This window comes from Oncorhynchus keta, chromosome 7 (genome assembly GCF_023373465.1).
Source record: "Oncorhynchus keta strain PuntledgeMale-10-30-2019 chromosome 7, Oket_V2, whole genome shotgun sequence".
Classification (NCBI taxonomy): domain Eukaryota; kingdom Metazoa; phylum Chordata; class Actinopteri; order Salmoniformes; family Salmonidae; genus Oncorhynchus; species Oncorhynchus keta.
This window is the reverse complement of record NC_068427.1, coordinates 18,827,646-18,845,024: the sequence shown is the minus strand read 5'-3', so window position 1 is coordinate 18,845,024 and position 17,379 is coordinate 18,827,646. Positions and strand designations below refer to the sequence as shown.

General features: G+C 42.7%; 1 protein-coding gene across 3 annotated transcripts; it reads left to right on the top strand.

The window, feature by feature from the left end:
• Nucleotides 1–636: 636 nt before the first annotated feature.
• Nucleotides 637–17,325, top strand: ccdc80 (coiled-coil domain containing 80). Of its 3 annotated transcripts, none has more exons than XM_035773566.2 (10): nt 637–924; nt 1,046–2,089; nt 2,463–3,151; nt 3,545–3,898; nt 4,090–4,243; nt 8,378–8,514; nt 10,585–10,736; nt 11,195–11,298; nt 13,750–13,833; nt 16,270–17,325. In XM_035773566.2, the coding sequence occupies exons 2-10, from the start codon at nt 1,381–1,383 to the stop codon at nt 16,587–16,589; spliced, it is 2,703 nt and encodes a 900-aa protein (XP_035629459.1). In that variant the 5' UTR covers nt 637–924; nt 1,046–1,380; the 3' UTR covers nt 16,590–17,325. The 3 variants fall into 3 exon arrangements, with proteins under 3 accessions (XP_035629459.1, XP_035629460.1, XP_052378070.1); XM_052522110.1 differs by having other exon boundaries at nt 639–924; nt 1,046–1,099; XM_035773567.2 differs by having other exon boundaries at nt 637–2,089.
• Nucleotides 17,326–17,379: the final 54 nt, after the last annotated feature.

Sequence of the window (17,379 nt, the reverse complement as noted above, 5' to 3'; positions counted from 1 at the left end):
CATTGGTTAATTCTCATGTTAAAATAGCATACAAAAAAACATAAATGGATAACGTACGATCATAGATACATTTTGGCTACATACGCCTATAAACATTCTAAACAGCTCCAACCCCCAAGCCATTAGACTCCTGAACATCTAGTCAAATGGCTACCCAGACAATTTGCATTACCCCCCCTCCCCCTTTTTACACCACTTCTACTCTCTGTTGTCATCTATGCATTGTCACTTTAATAACTCTATATACATGTACATACTACCTCAACTAAGCAGCGCAGACTCTGTATCAGTACCCCCCTGTATATAGTCTCCCTATTGTTATTTTACTTTCTGCTCTAAATTACTTGTTGCTTTCATCTCTTATTCTTTTCTTATTTTGTTTTTTTACTGCATTGTTGGTTAGGGGCTCATAAGTAAGCATTTCACTGTAAGATCTACAACTGTTGTATCTGGCGCATGTGACTAATACAATTTGATTTGATTTGTCTTGATGTTACAGTTTGTCTTGATGTTAAAGTTTGTCTCCTAGATTTACATTTACTATGTTACGTCTAGTCTATGAGACCAGGCTGGTATAGCGCCACTGCGCCAGCGAGGAGAGTCTGAGGCAGGGCAGGCTTAAAGGTGTCGACATTACTAGCTTCTGTAGTTTAGGTTGGTGAGTCGGGAGAAAGAAGAGGTAGACGCATTTCCCATACAGAAGAGCCACTCTGTGCAGGTTTTCCTCTTGAAATCGGACTAGGTTTGCTATGCGTAAAACGCCCTGCGTTTAAATTGGATTACTTTGATAGTTGGAAAAAACTATATTTTTAAATAATGGTCAGGTCCGAGAATAAAATAACACGGATTTGTTTTCGAGACCGTACTGTATATATGTTTACTTGTGGATGTTAAAATGTCGCGTACACTCGGAGTTTATAAATGGTATGACATTTTTTTCCAGAATTGGCAAAGTCTGCGTATTTTTCTAATTTGTGTGGTTATTTTGAGAGCTGAAATTGGAAGTTTGGATTAACGGTTTCTAAATACCCCGAATGTTTTTCAGGAATTGCTGACTCCGTCAATTGGTGCCTGGTTTGGATATTTTAGAACCTCTCTGGTGAGTTTTCCTGTCTGCGTTTTCACGCTTCTCTCAGGTTGATCGCAGGCTGGTGAAGTGGGGTTTGGCTGGTGTTCCACTGCAAAAAGTAAAGGCATGCTTTAAAACACAATAATAAAGTCTTGGCCTCTCTCTTGCACTCAGTTTTTTTTTTTACTGCGCTGGACTTTATTTCTTATTTATTGAACATAAATGCTCTAAAGACGCACACAGGTCCCATGTCCACTATTGGATATTCTTCTCTCTTTCTGGTTGTTTATTGTAACTAACAGTTTACAATAATGCGGGGAGAGTTTGTCCTGGGTCTGTCCCTGCTGTGTCTGCTAGCGTGGGCAGGACACGCCGACAAACAGGCCCACCTCAGACGGTTTCCCTTGCGCCAACGCACCAAACTCAATACCGGGCGTCTGCAGCTCGGCGCAGCCGGCAGAGAGCGCACTGTCGGCGTGGGAGGAACCCGCCCAGGGCCCGGCTCCCCCTCGGTGCCCTCCGGGATCAGCGCCAGGCTCGACGAGGACATGCAGGCGGACCAGGTCTCTGTTCTTCAGCCCAGGACTGGGTCTGGACAGGGCAGGAGAGGTGGAGCGCTGGCAAGGGCAGCAGGGAGGAGGGTAGCTGGGAAGATGGCTCCCCTCCAGTCTGGCATGCTTCAGGATGAAGGCACTACCGGGGCGAGGGCCAGACAGACTCGAATGCCAAGCAGCGCAGGCTCGCCTAACCTCCTTGCAAGCTTTGCAGGGAAAAACCGAGTCCTGGTGATTTCTGCTCCACATGACTCAGATGGTTACTACCGGCTGATGATGACACTGCTGAAGCCAGACGTGTACTGCGAGCTGGCAGAGAGGCACGTGCAGCAGATCGTGATATTCCACCAGGAGGGGGAGATGGGTGGGAAGGTGAGGCGGATCACCAGCGAGGGGAAGGTGATGGAGGAACCTTTGGACAAAGTGCTTATCCCCCGCCTCATGACCTTCCTCAAACTGGAGAAAGGTAGGCGTGGCCCACCTGGAAACATGTCCTAGCCCTACTCCTTCAGTGTTAGCAGATCTAAGAGAATCTCTGTGGGGGCCTAGATTGAACCTGCCATTCAGATCTGTCAACACCTGCTTGGTGTTAGGAGTGGGGGTTATGGGGGTACTTGGTGTGATGTTGGCTATTTGTTTACTGCATGTTTTATGCTGACAAGCAGTGAAAATGAATTTGTGAGGGCAATAACATAAATCTGAGTCTTTACAGATAAGATTGGGATGCTTACAGCGTGCTTGGTGAGTTTTTCTCGTTTCGGCATGTTGCTTGTGGCCAAAGCCATATTAGCTAGTCTACTTTACTCAGTAAATTAAACCTGTCACCCTGTCCTGTCCAGGTAAGTTTGGTATGGTGCTCCTGAGGAAAACACTGCAAGTGGAGGAGAGGTACCCCTATCCAGTCAGGCTGGAGGCCATGTACGAGGTCATCGACCAGGCACCAATGAGGAAGCTGGAGAAGATCCGACAGAAGGGATTCGTCCAGAAGTGTAAAGGGGCGGGAGTAGAGGGCCAAGTGGGTGGGAGGGGTGGAGACTCAGGGATGGAAGTTGAAACAGGTGGACAGGTAGACCCGACCCCAGAGAGGAAGCCGCCTGCGAGGAAGCCAATGAGGAGACCCACAACAACCACCACCATTGCCACGAGGTCAACGACAATGAGGCCAATGACAACTTCGATAACAACAAGACCCACGACGACCACGACAAAAGCCACCATGACAACAACGAAAGCAACAACCACACCAAAGCCCACAACAACCACAACTAAACGTACTGTGACCACACGACAGACCACCACCACTACCACCAGAACCCAGAGACCCACAAAAGCCCAAACCACCCCTCACTGGCTGCCTGCCCCTCGGACCACGCCTGAGCCCTATAACCGCAGAGACAAGGGGAGAGACAGGGCGAGGTACCCACCCAAGACCACCACGTCTGGGGACAACCGAACAGACAAGGAGGGGAAGGACCACAACAGCCGTAAGCCGGCCGGAGTGATACCCACCAAAAGGAAGCATGGGAAGGTATGCCGTTTTTTAAATTTTACCTTTATTTTACTAAGCAAGTCAGTTAAGAACAAATTCTTATTTTCAATGACGGCCTAGGAACAGTGGGTTAACTGCCTGTTCAGGGGCAGAACGACAGATTTTTACCTTGTCAGCTCGGGGATTAGAACTTGCAACCTTTCAGTTACTAGGCCAACACTAACCACTAGGCTACCCTACCTCCCCAAAAAGTTGACTTATTACATTTCACTTATTACATTGATGTTGAGACAGAATGTTGCTGTATGTTGTTCTCTGTTGCTTTTGTTGCACCAGGCTTGATTTTGGTGATCAATAAAGTCCTCTTCTCTCCTATCCTCTCCTTTTCTCCTCCCTCCTCTCCTCTTCTCTTCACTCCTCTCTTCTCTCCAGGTGTTGAATAATGAGTATGAGGAGAATTATGAATCAAGCCGGCCCACCTCCAGCAACCCAGAGACAGAGGTCAACACAGAGGTCAGCCCAACCAAGAGGGGCAAGGGAAAACACGACAATACTGAGAAGAAGAAAAAGAACAGCAAACCAGAAAAGGCCACCAAGAGGGACAAGGCAGAGAGGAGAGGAGCGAAGGTGGGGAAGGAGGGAAAAAACAACGGGAAGAAGAACGGAAAGAAGGCGTTGAAGAATCACGAGAAAGAGGCGTACCCCAAACCCACCAAGAAGCCTCCGCCTCCTAAGGGTTCCCTGGCATCCTTCCTGGACTACTTTGAGAACAGGAGACGACTTGTGGTAAGTACCAGTGTTTTGCAGCCTGTCTAGATTCTTATCACAGGAGTGTTGCCGAGGGCAGGGTAGTAAAATCAGTCCCCATCCTCTAACCTCCCCGCTGTCTATTATAAACACAATCGCCACAGCAGTGTGTGTGTGTGAGTGTGTGTAACACAGTCTAACCCAGTCTCTTTCTGTGTCTGTGTCTCCAGATCATAACAGCCCCCAGTGAGGAGAGCACTATGTATGTGCAACAGAGGGATGAGTACCTGGAGACGGTGTGTGAGATGGCCATCAGGAAAGTCTCCATCATCACCATCTTTGGCTCTGTCAACTCCACCATGAAGATAGATCACTACCAGCTGGGTATGTACACATCTCTACTAACACACTATTGCAGGAAAGGAAAAGTTTAAGTGACTTTGGGTCCTTGAAAACTCTATATAAATGTAATGTATTATTATTGTTACGACACGTAGCCTGTACAGGACAGAACAGTCCGCATCAGCTATAGTACACTTGAAATTGAAAGATAATTTCTGATTCAGCCGACGTACCGTAAATGCAGTCTCCGCGAACGTGGGAACATTGCCTTTTGATTTCAAACGCGCTATAGCGCTGAACTTCGGCGATACGGATTGAATTGAGCCCTTAAGTTACAGTAGGTGTCCTGTATTGCTGTTACTGCCCTGTCCTGCTTTTACCCCTGCTATCCTAAACTCCTCTGATAGAACAGAAGGCTAGCAGGTGTCTGGAGTGAGTCTGCAGCAAACAATAAGAGAGGCTCGAACAATAACACTGTGAACAGGATGACACTACCATTGCAAAGACATTTTGGTGAGACACAATGCCAAAGCCTTCTGAGTCCCAGATGTGAAAGTTAATGGTGCACAAAGGCTTTCAAACTGCTTCGCCATGAGTGCTTCGCGCATGTGACCACGCGGATCGGAGGGGGGGCTTTGTGTTTGTGAGAGTCTCACCTTTCCATAGAGGGGGCATAATCATTTATTGGCCAAACCGTTCGATCGCTACAGCCGTTTTCATGAGAAAAAGCTACAGAGAAACACCTCAGTAGCTTTGCCACCTTCCACCACCGATGCGGAAGTCAGACATCGGGTTTTGCAGTGGATTAAGATCCAGCCCATGCACATCTCTAACTTAAACAGACAGCTTTTGAAGGGGATTTTTATTATTATTTATGTATTATGCCTCGAGCGGAGCATGAGGGGGGCCTCAAGCAGAGAAACTATTGTAATATTTGTATATATATATTTATTTTTATTTTTTATGCCCGGGTCATGAGGCCCCTTGATAATGTGAGACCTGAGGCAATTGCCTCTTCTGCCTAATGATAAGTCCGCCAGTGTGTATGTGTGGTGTGGGGCGATCCCGGCTGAATACCTTCCTAGTTTATCATTGGTGAAAAGGGGGAAGTCTGCTTCCTCTGCAGCTAATGTGTAAGCTAGAGAGTTAGGTCACCTCTCTCACACACACACACCCACACACACACCCACGCACACACACACCCACACACACACTCACACACATACACACACACACATGTCTTGGGTTAGCTTACATGGCTTATCTTCAAGATGAATTAGTCTCCCTTTTGTTGATTTTCTTCAAAGCTACTTATTCAGATGGCTCAAGATTACAAATGCATCTTATGAGATTTGCATTGTAAATTGGGCTTGGCAAGCGACAATATTTGTAGTTTTATGGAGATTTGAATCGTGCCTCCAGCCTATAGTTAGGATGTGTTAATGTCAGGACACAGCTCTACTGCATAAAACTTTATTATTCTCTCTGATTCTACACAACGACATGTTCCACAGACGGAATGCCAGAAAGTGATTTGAGGTGATGTCACACGTCACCCATGTTATGAACCGGACGGTGGTTAGTCTTATGTTCCAAGCATCGCTCCAAGGGTTAATGTGTGTTCGTGCGGGTGTGTGTGTGTTCGTGCGTGTGTGTGTGTGTGTGTGTCCGTGTGTAAATGGTCCTTTCACAGCTGTATGCTGGAAAAAGGTTCCCTGTGTTGGATGACATCATCCTTACCTTTGAGTGTAATGCAGACATTGGTCAGTGTGTGTGTGTGTGTATGTGTGTGTGTGTGTGTGTGTGTGTGTGTGTGTGTGTGTGTGTGTGTGTGTGTGTGTGTGTGTGTGTGTGTGTGTGTGTGTGTGTGTGTGTGTGTGTGTGTGTGTGTGTGTGTGTGTACAGGTTGCTGTGATTAAGGGCTGTGGGCTGTGTAAGCGGTAGCTACAGTCCCAGCTAGCACATAATGTTCAAGAACCATTTGTTTCTTGGAGTGGTGTTATGGGTTATCCGATAGTTATTTTGCAGACAACCTTCGCACAATGTTCTGGGAATGGTGCAGGATACCCAGATTGCACATAACGTTCTGAGAACCATGTATCTTAGGTGGGAATTTCAGTACTTCAGCATAAGGTTTCCTACAAGTTTCCTCATAGTTCTATTTAAATGAATGTTCTCAAATTGTTTAAAGAACGTTAAGAAACAACGTGCTTCTGTGTGAATTTCAGTACTTCAGCATAACTTTTTCTGCAGGTTTCCTCGTGGTTCTATTTAAAGAAAACTTTCCATAAAAAAACATTAGTAACTTTCAAAGAACATTCTAAGAATGTTATTTAAAAACATATACCTGTACATTCCGCTCTAAGTGTCAACAAAACTCTCTCTATCCTGTGGTGTATCTTGTTAAGTGTTTCCAGGTGTGTTTGCCGCGCCCACTTATTGGCCACACCTGATCTCAATGAGTGCTTGTTTCCTTTGAAATTGGTTCCGTTTGAATAGACAAAAGATGTATCAGTTAAAAGAAACACGGCATGCTAGCTCCATCCTGGTGGCGCAGTGGACTATTTCCATGAATAGAGAACAGACGATTGTAGGTTTGTATCTCACTGAGGCTTTGATACAATAAAAAAGAAATGGGTTTGCATGATTAATGCCTAAGTTAATGAATTTCCATGTGTCCTAGCCGTGCTTGGAGTTCAGAACAGCTAACACAAATTAAGCTGGCAGTGTTATTAAAAGTCTTATGGAAACACGATCTCAGAACGTTATTTAATTACCTTCAAATAACTCATCATTTTCGTCATCAGAATGTTAAGAAAACTTCTCAAGAAAACTTTCAGGGAACCATAGTGAAACGTTCTCAGAACCTCCCTGCATCCTAAAAAGTCCGGAAACTTATGGCTTCATTCTCAGTACCAATGGAAAACCAAAAACATACGTTCCCACAACTTCCAAGGAACCAAATGTGCCAACTGTGTTAGCTCCTCTAAGCCATGTGATCAAGCCAACTTCCTGCCTGAGTATATTCCTGCTCAGGATAGATAGATGGATCACCGCTTTTTACCTTAGAAACCATGGTGCTACAGATACTGTATATGTAAGCCATAGGAAGACGCCATTTGTTTTCTATAGAAAGGAGGATGGTTGTGGATTGAAAACATCTTCATGTATGTTGCTGTATGTTTTCAAAAGGTGACCAGTTCTCTTTATAGTACAAAGCAGACATGTGGAGTCCTTATCCTCTCAATCACACCAGGAAACATTGTTTTTTTTTAAAAATCCTTGTTGTGGAGACTGATGGGTTTCCAGTCAAAACAAACAGTAAGTCAACAAATGGCCTCTGTCATTACCCTCATGTTGAAGACAGCTGTGGTCTTTGGGGTGGGATTCCAATCAAAACAAAGGAAAACAGAGCGAGATCTGGAATGCAGTCTGAGATGCAATCCGGTCTGCCTCAACAAGCATTCGGGAATCAGGAGAAAATTATGGTTGAATGTTTTTTTTTTTAAAGGAATATCCATGTTGAAAGGGAGTGAGACATTCTAAAGAGTTAAAGGAAATAAAAATAAGACAAACAATCTAGATTCTCTTCTTCCTCCTCAGCCATCTCCCTCTCACTCTGTTTGATACAGATTATTGCCAATGTTTGGTAATAGAGATGGCCTCAGTGTGTTGTGTGTGTGTGTGTCTTCTCAGAGGAAGCATTAAGCCTATAGAGTAAACACACCATTGCCCTCCTTTTGAGTGGTAGATCTATTTTACCTCAAACAGACGCTCGCCCAAAATCAACCGTCGATTCCCCCAGTAGTCCCCTCCTTACCCTACCTCTGTGTTTGCAGAACTGAAGAGACAGGGATAGGTGTAACCAATAACAACTAATAAGGCCACGACTCCACCTCTCCTAAATATTATGAGGGAAACACGCCTTCTGGTCGTCAGTCATGTGTCAACCCATTCAGTCTCTGGTAGGAAGTGGGATGTCCAATCCCTGTTTCCCCATGACTCTGGTTGTACTATGCAGTTGTTTTAGCTTCCTTATCTGAAAATGCACTCATTATTGTAAGTTGCTCTGGACAGGAGTCTGTTAAATTGTACTAAACAACATTTTAATTGGTTGTCTGTTTCTCAATTTTCTCTCGCTCTCTTCTTTCCCTTCTCTTTCTCTTCCCCTCCCAGAGAACGACAAGCCTATGATGGGTCTTCGTCAAGAGGACCTGGTGAACCAGGATCTGATCACAGAGCTCAGGAAGGAGTTTTATATGACATTTAACGACTTCTACATGGTTCTCACTGACACTGACATGAGAGCCAAGGTGGGTTTTGTCTCTCTCTCTCTCTCTCTCTCTCTCTCTCTCTCTCTCTCTCTCTCTCTCTCTCTCTCTCTCTCTCTCTCTCTCTCTCTCTCTCTCTCTCTCTCTCTCTCTCTCTCTTTTTTCTCTCTGTCTCTCTGTCTTACTAGGCGTGCATTATTTTGCTATCTGGCACACTGGATTGTCGGAGTCCGCACTTTTTGGACCATTCCATTTAGAACTAAAGTCTACAACTCAACCCAACCATTTTGCCAAGTGAGCTAAATGGAGCACAAACACCTAACCTCTCTGTTTGGCCAATTAGACATAGACTCATGTTGCCTGACCTGCCTTCGCCATACTGTAAACATCCTGCCGTGATTAAACACTGGTTTAATTCACACATCATGACGTTCTCCCAACAGCTGTGTTTGTGTGTGTGTGTGTGCGTGTGTGTGTGTGTGTGTAAACCACCAGGCTGTTTTCAGACGGATTAAACAAAGACACCAGTGTGCAAAGCAACCCTCTAATGCTGTCAGTACAGACAGGAAATTCTATTAACATTACAGGGCACATGGAGGGAGGGAGGAGTGACAGGGAATGCAAAAAACAATGAGGGAGACTGTATCCATGGCAGCAGACCCTCACCTGATCCATTAGAAAGTTTGTGTGCCTGTGCTTCTGTGAGTGTGTAATGCTGCATTGGGGAATATCACATTCTGGATTGAGCAAATTTGAGATCAGAATTTTAATGCCCACAGTGTTAAATGCAACACTTTCTTAGTGTGTATATGACTAACACTTTTCAAAGTGTTGATGAACTAACACCCCAAGAGTGTTGGGTCTCCTAACATTATGGGTGTTGCAAATTTGTACTTAAATGAACACTTTATTAGGGCAGATGCTGTTCCACTTCCTCAGTGTTAGGGCATTAACACCTGTGGTGTTACCGTACATTTTTTGTTGTTCTTTTAACAATGTAGGGTGTAAAGCCTTATTTGCATATTTATTTTCAAGGGTGCCACTCAAGTTAATTTTAGAGGTACCTGTACCACCCATGACTGTGTTTGCTAGTGACAGAGACATGATTTTTGCATTCGATGGCTTTCAGTCCCGTAGCTTTCAGTGAGTGCCTAAATTTATATTTTATCATCAAAATGTAATTATTTATCACAATAAATGACTTTTTTTTACTATACCATACTTCAACATTCAAGTTTCACCCGAACACAGTTGTCTAAACTCCTGGTTTGCTGGCCACATCAACAAGTCATATTATGCTGGCTTCCAAAGTGTTACATAATTCCTATTCAAATCCAGCCATAGGCTATTGAAGAATTCGAACGTTTAATCCCCCACAAACAGCAGTTAAAATGACTGCCAAGGTAGGAAAGGTTGATCAATGAGACTACCTTAAACCATCTCAATAACGGGTTAAATAAATCCAACCACTTACAGATTAGATTTGGTTAGAAACATTTATGTTAGTTATCTTTGTGTAGTATAAGATCAATTAATCAATCATTGTGCGTGCAGAAACATAGATATTAAAACTATTCTAAAAAGCAACCTGCAACAAAGCATGCTGGGAGATATAATGTCCCATGTCTCTCACTCTGAGAGAATTAACGGAAATGAACTCAACAGTCGAGTGACAACACCACCTGGTTAACACTTCATTTATTAACCACAGGGGGTGTCAATTTCCATCCCATTTATTCATCGCAGGCGGTGTCAATTTCAATCCCACTGGTGTTAACCCCACTAGAATCAGATATAACACTCACAACACTTTTTTATCTCAACTCCAATAGTTTAACACCCACAAATCTGCTGTGTGTGAAGGGACTCTGATTCTCATCGAACACATGGCTCAGTGTCTTGTTTCATTTGCATACAGATTTTTTAGGAGTAGGGGATACACAATTTTTTAAGAATACTGGGATAGGTATAACAAAGGAATAGCATTTATGTTTTTCTCCTGACAACTTAAAGAATCGAGTAAGGATTGTACACTCAAATCCTCCAATGCTTATCTTTTTGCTCCATTGTCTTTTTTTCTGTCTTGATGATGTGTGTTTGTCCCTCTAACAGCAATCCTACGAGGTCCCGATCGCCATGAAGGCTGTGTTTGATTACATCGACACCTTCTCCTCTCGCATCAGAGAGATGGAACAGCAGAAGAGAGACGGAGTTGTCTGCAAGAAGGAGGACAAACCCAGATCACTGGAGAACTTCCTCTCCAGGTAGTGTGTGTGCACGTTACTCTTGCTGATGGCTGTGGCAGCGTCTGGAATTTGAAACAGTCATTAGCTCACAGCCAGTGAGAATATTGTCTCAAACCAGGCAGGGGTCTCGTTGAGGGGGCTGTGGTCAGAATTTGTAGTCAACATGAATATTCACACTAAATCACCTGCACCACAAATTCAACAGTTCTTTATGAGCTAAACTTGGCTCTGATGGTGGACAGCATGCGTGAGCCTGTACTTCTAGTACTCTACGTTAACACAATTGTCTTGGATTGATTTACTATGGTCCTATATCTCTATCAGATTGACTGTGGTTTGTTGCAATAGAGACTAAATTCCAGTCTGATGACAGTGAGCAAAAGGGTCTGGAGTTTGGACAGAAAGTGACTTGGTTGATGACATGACTGTATAATCTTCCTACATCTTTCATCCTAGTTCCGTCTTTGGGTTCTCAGGTTCCGTTGGAGGCGTCGCCTGTTTGTAATCTCCGCCCCCAACGATGAGGAATGGGCCTATCAGCAGCAACTCTATGCACTGACCAGCCAAGCCTGCAACCTGGGTGAGTATAAGAAGGAATTGTTGATTTATTATCATATTCCTTAAACAATATTTATCCCATATACAGGAAGTGACTAGTCGAGTGCCTAGGGATTGTTACACACACACACACACACACACACACACACACACACACACACACACACACACACACACACACACACACACACACACACGCACACACACACACAGTGCTCCCTGTGGTTCAAAATGTGTGTAAATCATATTAGATTTACAACAGCCTCCACTCAGACCCGATCACATACAGAAGAACATTAGGCTCTCTATCCATTTGTTTCATTTTAGATTGATAGGTAAACACATAATTTAGTAGTCATAATAAAAGTGTTGGCAGTCACTGAGATTGAGGAGGACCATTATAATTGTTTCTCGCACACATGTGCATACGCATTCAGGGACAGAGACACACAACCACACCATTGATGAGGGAGAATATAACACATTATATCTGGTAAAAGATAATACTAACAAAAAGAGCAAGAGAAAGGCCATACAGTCAGATAGGATTTTAGGTGGGGGGGGTTATGTGTTATTTCATAGTTTTGTGTTATTTCATAGTTTTGATGTCTTCACTATTATTCTACAATGTAGAAAATAGTCAAAATAAAGAAAAACCCTTGAATGAGTAGGTGTGTGTCACGCCCTGACCTTAGACAGCCTTTTTTATTCTCTATTTGGTTAGGTCAGGGTGTGACTTGGGTGGGAAAATCTATGTTTCTATTTCTTTGTTCTTTGTTGGGCTAGTATGGTTCCCAATCAGAGGCAGCTGTTTATCGTTGTCTCTGATTGGGGATCATACTTAGGCAGCCCTTTTTCCCACCTTCAGTTGTGGGATCTTGATTTTGTTAGTTGCTGTATATCCTGCAGAACGTTACGGTCGTTTATCTTTTTTTGGTGTTTTTTTTGGTGTTCATCAAAATAAAGAAAGATGTACGCTTACCACGCGGGCGTAACAGTGTGTCCAAACTTTTGACTGGTACTGTATGTCTGGCTAGGAATGACAATGCAAAAACGTTTTTCTGGGATTCATGAACAAATCAAATCTAACTTTATTTGTCACATGCGCTGAATACAACAACTGTAGACCTTACAGTGAAATTCTTATAATGGTCTGTAAGGACTTACTTACAAGCCCTTAACCAACAATGATATTTACTGCGATTTCGATAACAACCTATGGCCAAATGTTCAAGACAGGCTTGATTTCTAAATGTAATCAAATGAAAGAAACAATGTTTAGCAAGTATTAGTTTATACTTGTATTAGTTTATACTTGTATTAGTTTATACTTGCTAAACATTGTTTCTTTCATTTGATTACATTTTGAAAGATGTATTCAATGATCACACCTTTCATCACACATAAGATGGAAATTATGGACATTTGATGTTGAGTCAAATATTATGGGTAGTGCAAGTGTATTCCCTAATGTGAAAACAGTGTAATGTACTGTAATTTAATGTTCTTTAGCATACTACATTCAAAGGGACATTTTGAAACATGGGTCTTAAATGTGTTGCTACTGGGTTAACTGGTTGGTACAATAACTACATTGAGAAGATGTCATTATGTTGTGTTTTGGTGATTCAACCAATGTTCTCATTATATTTTCGGATGTGTGGTGAAACATGCCTGCAGACAAAATGAATGCACAATGAAAGGTTTTGAATGTAAGACTGGCTGTGTTACCAGTTTGGAGTTTTGTACTAAGAGTTTTGAAAAATCACCACATGAAAATAGCACCAAAGCGAAATTTAAAAAACGAACAATCAGTGGTGCACGAGAACTTCAGTATTGGTGTTAATAACCAGAGTTGATTGTGAGTGTGTCAATACTGTGTAGAGTGAAACTCTCAAAACCATGCACACCATTATCATATTTCCCAGCATGCTCTATTGCAGGTTGATTTTCAGAATGGTTTGTTTCAATATCTGTGTTTTTGCATGTATATTGATTGGTTGATTAATCTTCAGACTACACAAAGATAAATAACATACAATTTGATTTGATTAGTTTAGAAAAAATGTATTAGGCACATGTGCCGAATACAACAGGTGTAGTAGACCTTAAAGTAAAATGCTTACTTACAAGCCCCTAACCAACAATACAGTTTAACAAATACGAATAAGAATTTAAAAGAAAAAGGAACAAGTAATTAAAGAGCACCAGTAAAATAGCAATAGCGAGACTATATACAGGGGGTAACGGTACAGAGTCATTGTGAGGGGGCACCGGTTAGTCAAGGTAATTGAGGTAATATGTACATGTAGGTAGAGTTATTAAAGTGACTATGCATAGATAATAACTGAGAGTAGCAGAGGCGAAAAAGAGGGGGTGGGCAATGCAAATAGTATTTTGTTGTTTTAATACGCTATTATGTCCTCTCTGCTGTTTGTTCATCTATGTGGTGGTGGTTTCCATGGTGACCCAGGCCTGAGACACATCTCCGTCCTGAAGCTGGTTGGCATGGAGGCAGTGGACCAGGGAGGAGTCCTTGAGCTCTATCCAATCAACGGTAAGAACCCTGTTGTCTCCACACCACCTATATGTACAGTTGAAGTCAGAAGTTTACATACACCTTAGCCAAATACATTTAAACTCAGTTTTTCCACAATTCCTGACATTTAATCCTAGTAACAATTTCCTTTCTTAGGTCAGTTAGGATCACCACTTTATTTTAAGAATGTGAAATGTCAGAATAATAGTAGAGAGAATGATTTATTTCAGCTTTTATTTCTTTCATCAGAAGTTTACATACACTCAATTAGTATTTGGTAGCATTGCCTTTTGCCTTTAAATTGTTTAACTTGGGTCAAACGTTTTAGGTAGCCTTCCACAAGCTTCCCACAATAATTTGGGTGAATTTTGGCCAATTCCTCCTGACAGAGCTGGTGTAACTGAGTCAGGTTTATAGGCCTCCTTGCTTGCACACGCTTTTTCAATTTTCTATAGGATTAAGGTCAGGGCTTTGTGATGGCCACTCCAATACCTTGACTTTGTTATCCTTAAGCCATTTTGCCACAACTTCGGAAGTATGCTTGGGGTCATTGTCCATTTGGAAGACCCATTTCCAACCAAGCTTTAATTTGATGATAATGATGATGATAATGATAATTTAACTGATGTCTTGAGATGTTGCTTCAATATATCCACATAATTTTCCTGCCTTATGATGCCATCTATTTTGTGAAGTGCACCAGTCCCTCCTGCAGCAAAGCACCCCCACAACATGATGCTGCCACCCCCGTGCTTCACGGTTGGGATGGTGTACTTCGGCTTGCAAGCCTCCCCCTATTTCCTCCAAACATAACGATGGTCATTATGGCCAAACAGTTCTATTTTTGTTTCATCAGACCAGAGGACATTTCTCCAAAAAGTACTATCTTTGTCCCCATGTGCAGTTGCAAACCGTAGTCTGGCTTTTTTATGGCAGTTTTGGAGCAGTGGCTTCTTCCTTGCTGAGCGGCCTTTCAGGTTATGTCGATTTAGGACTCGTTTTACTGTGGATATACAGTGGGGCAAAAAAGTATTTAGTCAGCCACCAATTGTGCAAGTTCTCCCACTTAAAAAGATGAGAGAGGCCTGTAAGTTTAATCATAGGTACACTTCAACTATGACAGACAAAACGAGGAGAAAAAATCCAGTAAATCACATTGTAGGATTTTTAATGAATTTATTTGCAAATTATGGTGGAAAATAAGTATTTTCTTTAAACAATTATTGGAAAAATTACTTGTCATGCACAAAGTAGATGTCCTAACTGACTTGCCAAAACTATATTTTGTTAACAAGAAATTTGTGGAGTGGTTGAAAAATGAGTTTGAATGACTCCAACCTAAGTGTATGTAAACTTCCGACTTCAACTGTATCAAACTGCATACGGGAAATGGCTGTATGACGATTAAACCAAACAAAACAAGACAAGTGGAAGGTCAATGGGGCTGTATGTGTTATGTTTAGTTTAATCTTCAGTTCATACAGCCACGATGTTGAATTTCGGATGTTGTTTTATTGACACAGCAGGCAGGTAGGCCAGCCTCAGCCCTAACTCCTGCTGTCTCCCCTAGTCCAAGTCCCTATCGCCCAGCTGCGTCTCCTGTATTCTCTCCATGCTACCTGTTTGATGTCTCCTCTGTGGTAGGGGACCCAACCCCCAAAAACTTGCTGATACACACACACGGCCCTCCATCCATTCACCCCTGACACGCAGACAGCTCCTGTGGCCGGAGTGTTAGGGAGGAGATATGTAAACCCTCCCTTTAATTTCTCTAGCCTGCCAAATAGTTTTCTTGTGTGCTCTTTATGAACTTTTCCTTTAGTGATGGGTCGTTCACGAACAAACAGCTCTTTTTGAACTGATCTTTTTGGTGAACGTCGGGAACCGACTCGCATCTGTGAGAGCCATTCAATTGGCTCCCTTATTTACATACTGTTACTACTGGTTTTTGAGCTCCCGATAACGATCATCTGCAGATACGTTATAAAAACATTCTCTGAAGATTGTAATTCCTTACTGCATTCCAAATTGGTAGTTTTTTTTGTTTTGCAGGTCATCTAATAAAATGGTCAGGTAAAAATTGTACTTGCATATCATGATGTGTGACGTAATTGCAGGCAACATTCTAGGCTTTACATCATGGATTTGGTCTTTTTAAGCACTACTGAACAAAGAGCTGCTTGCGAGCTAAATAAAGGTCTCTTTTAGCCAAACGGACCCGGAATACCCGTCAATGCTTTCCTTGAGTAAAGGGGTAGTTTTGCAGGGGAAGATGACGGGGCACGTTCACATTAAATGGATAATATGACATTCAATTCTTCCATAGCAGTATTAACACAAGCTAATCCTTTCTAGCTCTAGAGAGGCAGCTTGGCCATGGAGCGTGAATGCCTCTTTTAAGTCAAAGATATCAAACACACCAAAGCCTATTGACTGACTCTCTCCCCCTTTCAGGCAGCGCCACGGTGGAACGTGAGGGCCTCTCGGCCGCCTTGGTCAAAGACATCCGCAACTACTTCCAGATCAGCCCAGAATACTTCTCCATGCTGCTGGTGGGAAAGGACGGCAACGTCAAGTCGTGGTACCCGAGCCCCATGTGGTCCATGGCCAACATCTACGACCTGGTGGATTCCATGCAGCTCCGCAGGCAGGAGATGGCCATCCAGCAGTCACTGGGCATGCGCTGCCCCGAAGACGAGTACGGGAGCTACGGATACCATCACAATGGCTACGACGGTTACCAGGACGCTTATCACCAGGGATACGGTTACTAAAGGGGTCGTTGAGGGTGTCAATAGTCTATCAGCAATGATGTGGTTACTAAGGAGTATGTTGCCTAATCTCATAGATGCTTTTTGATGGCCCTTTGTAGATTTGAATGGATCAGATATGTGTAAGCAAGCCCTCTGGTAGTCTTGATGGGATTGTCACCATGTTGCTTGAATCAGATCTACAAGTTAGCAGTAAGTATCTAGGGCTATGGGAAAGGGATTGAATTCAAATTGGGCATGTGTGTGTGTGAGGGGCATGGGTATAAACTTTGTCTCGCCTCCTTATTAGTGGATTGTGTTTTCAGGAAGTTTATGCACAGGGTTAAAGGGTAAGGGATTAGCTCTGTACTTCCTGGTTTTGTACTAGAAGGAAATAAAGGATTGGATAGCGATGTCATCAATCTCAATCTTTCTTTATATCAGTCTTGTTCTTGTGTATTAAGAATTACAATTGAAAACTTTTCAACATTTCACATTTTCCATCAGTCTACTTCAATTCCATTCCTGACCAAATGTTAATTTTCACTTTCACAGTCTGGACCTTATTGTAGATACAAGCGTAAAGATACGTAAAAACCTTTGTATTTATTGGACTTATTATTTGAGGCTATCAAAATCAGAGCTATAACTGTCTGTTTCTAAGATGAATTTTCAACTTGTAAAGTTTCCTGTTGCTACACCTTGTTCTTATTTATACTCTGTGGTGCTTTATGACAAATAAAACTTTGTTTACTATCAACAGTTTCTCGGAGTTAATACACATCTCAGCAATTTGTATAAATGTCTAGTCAGA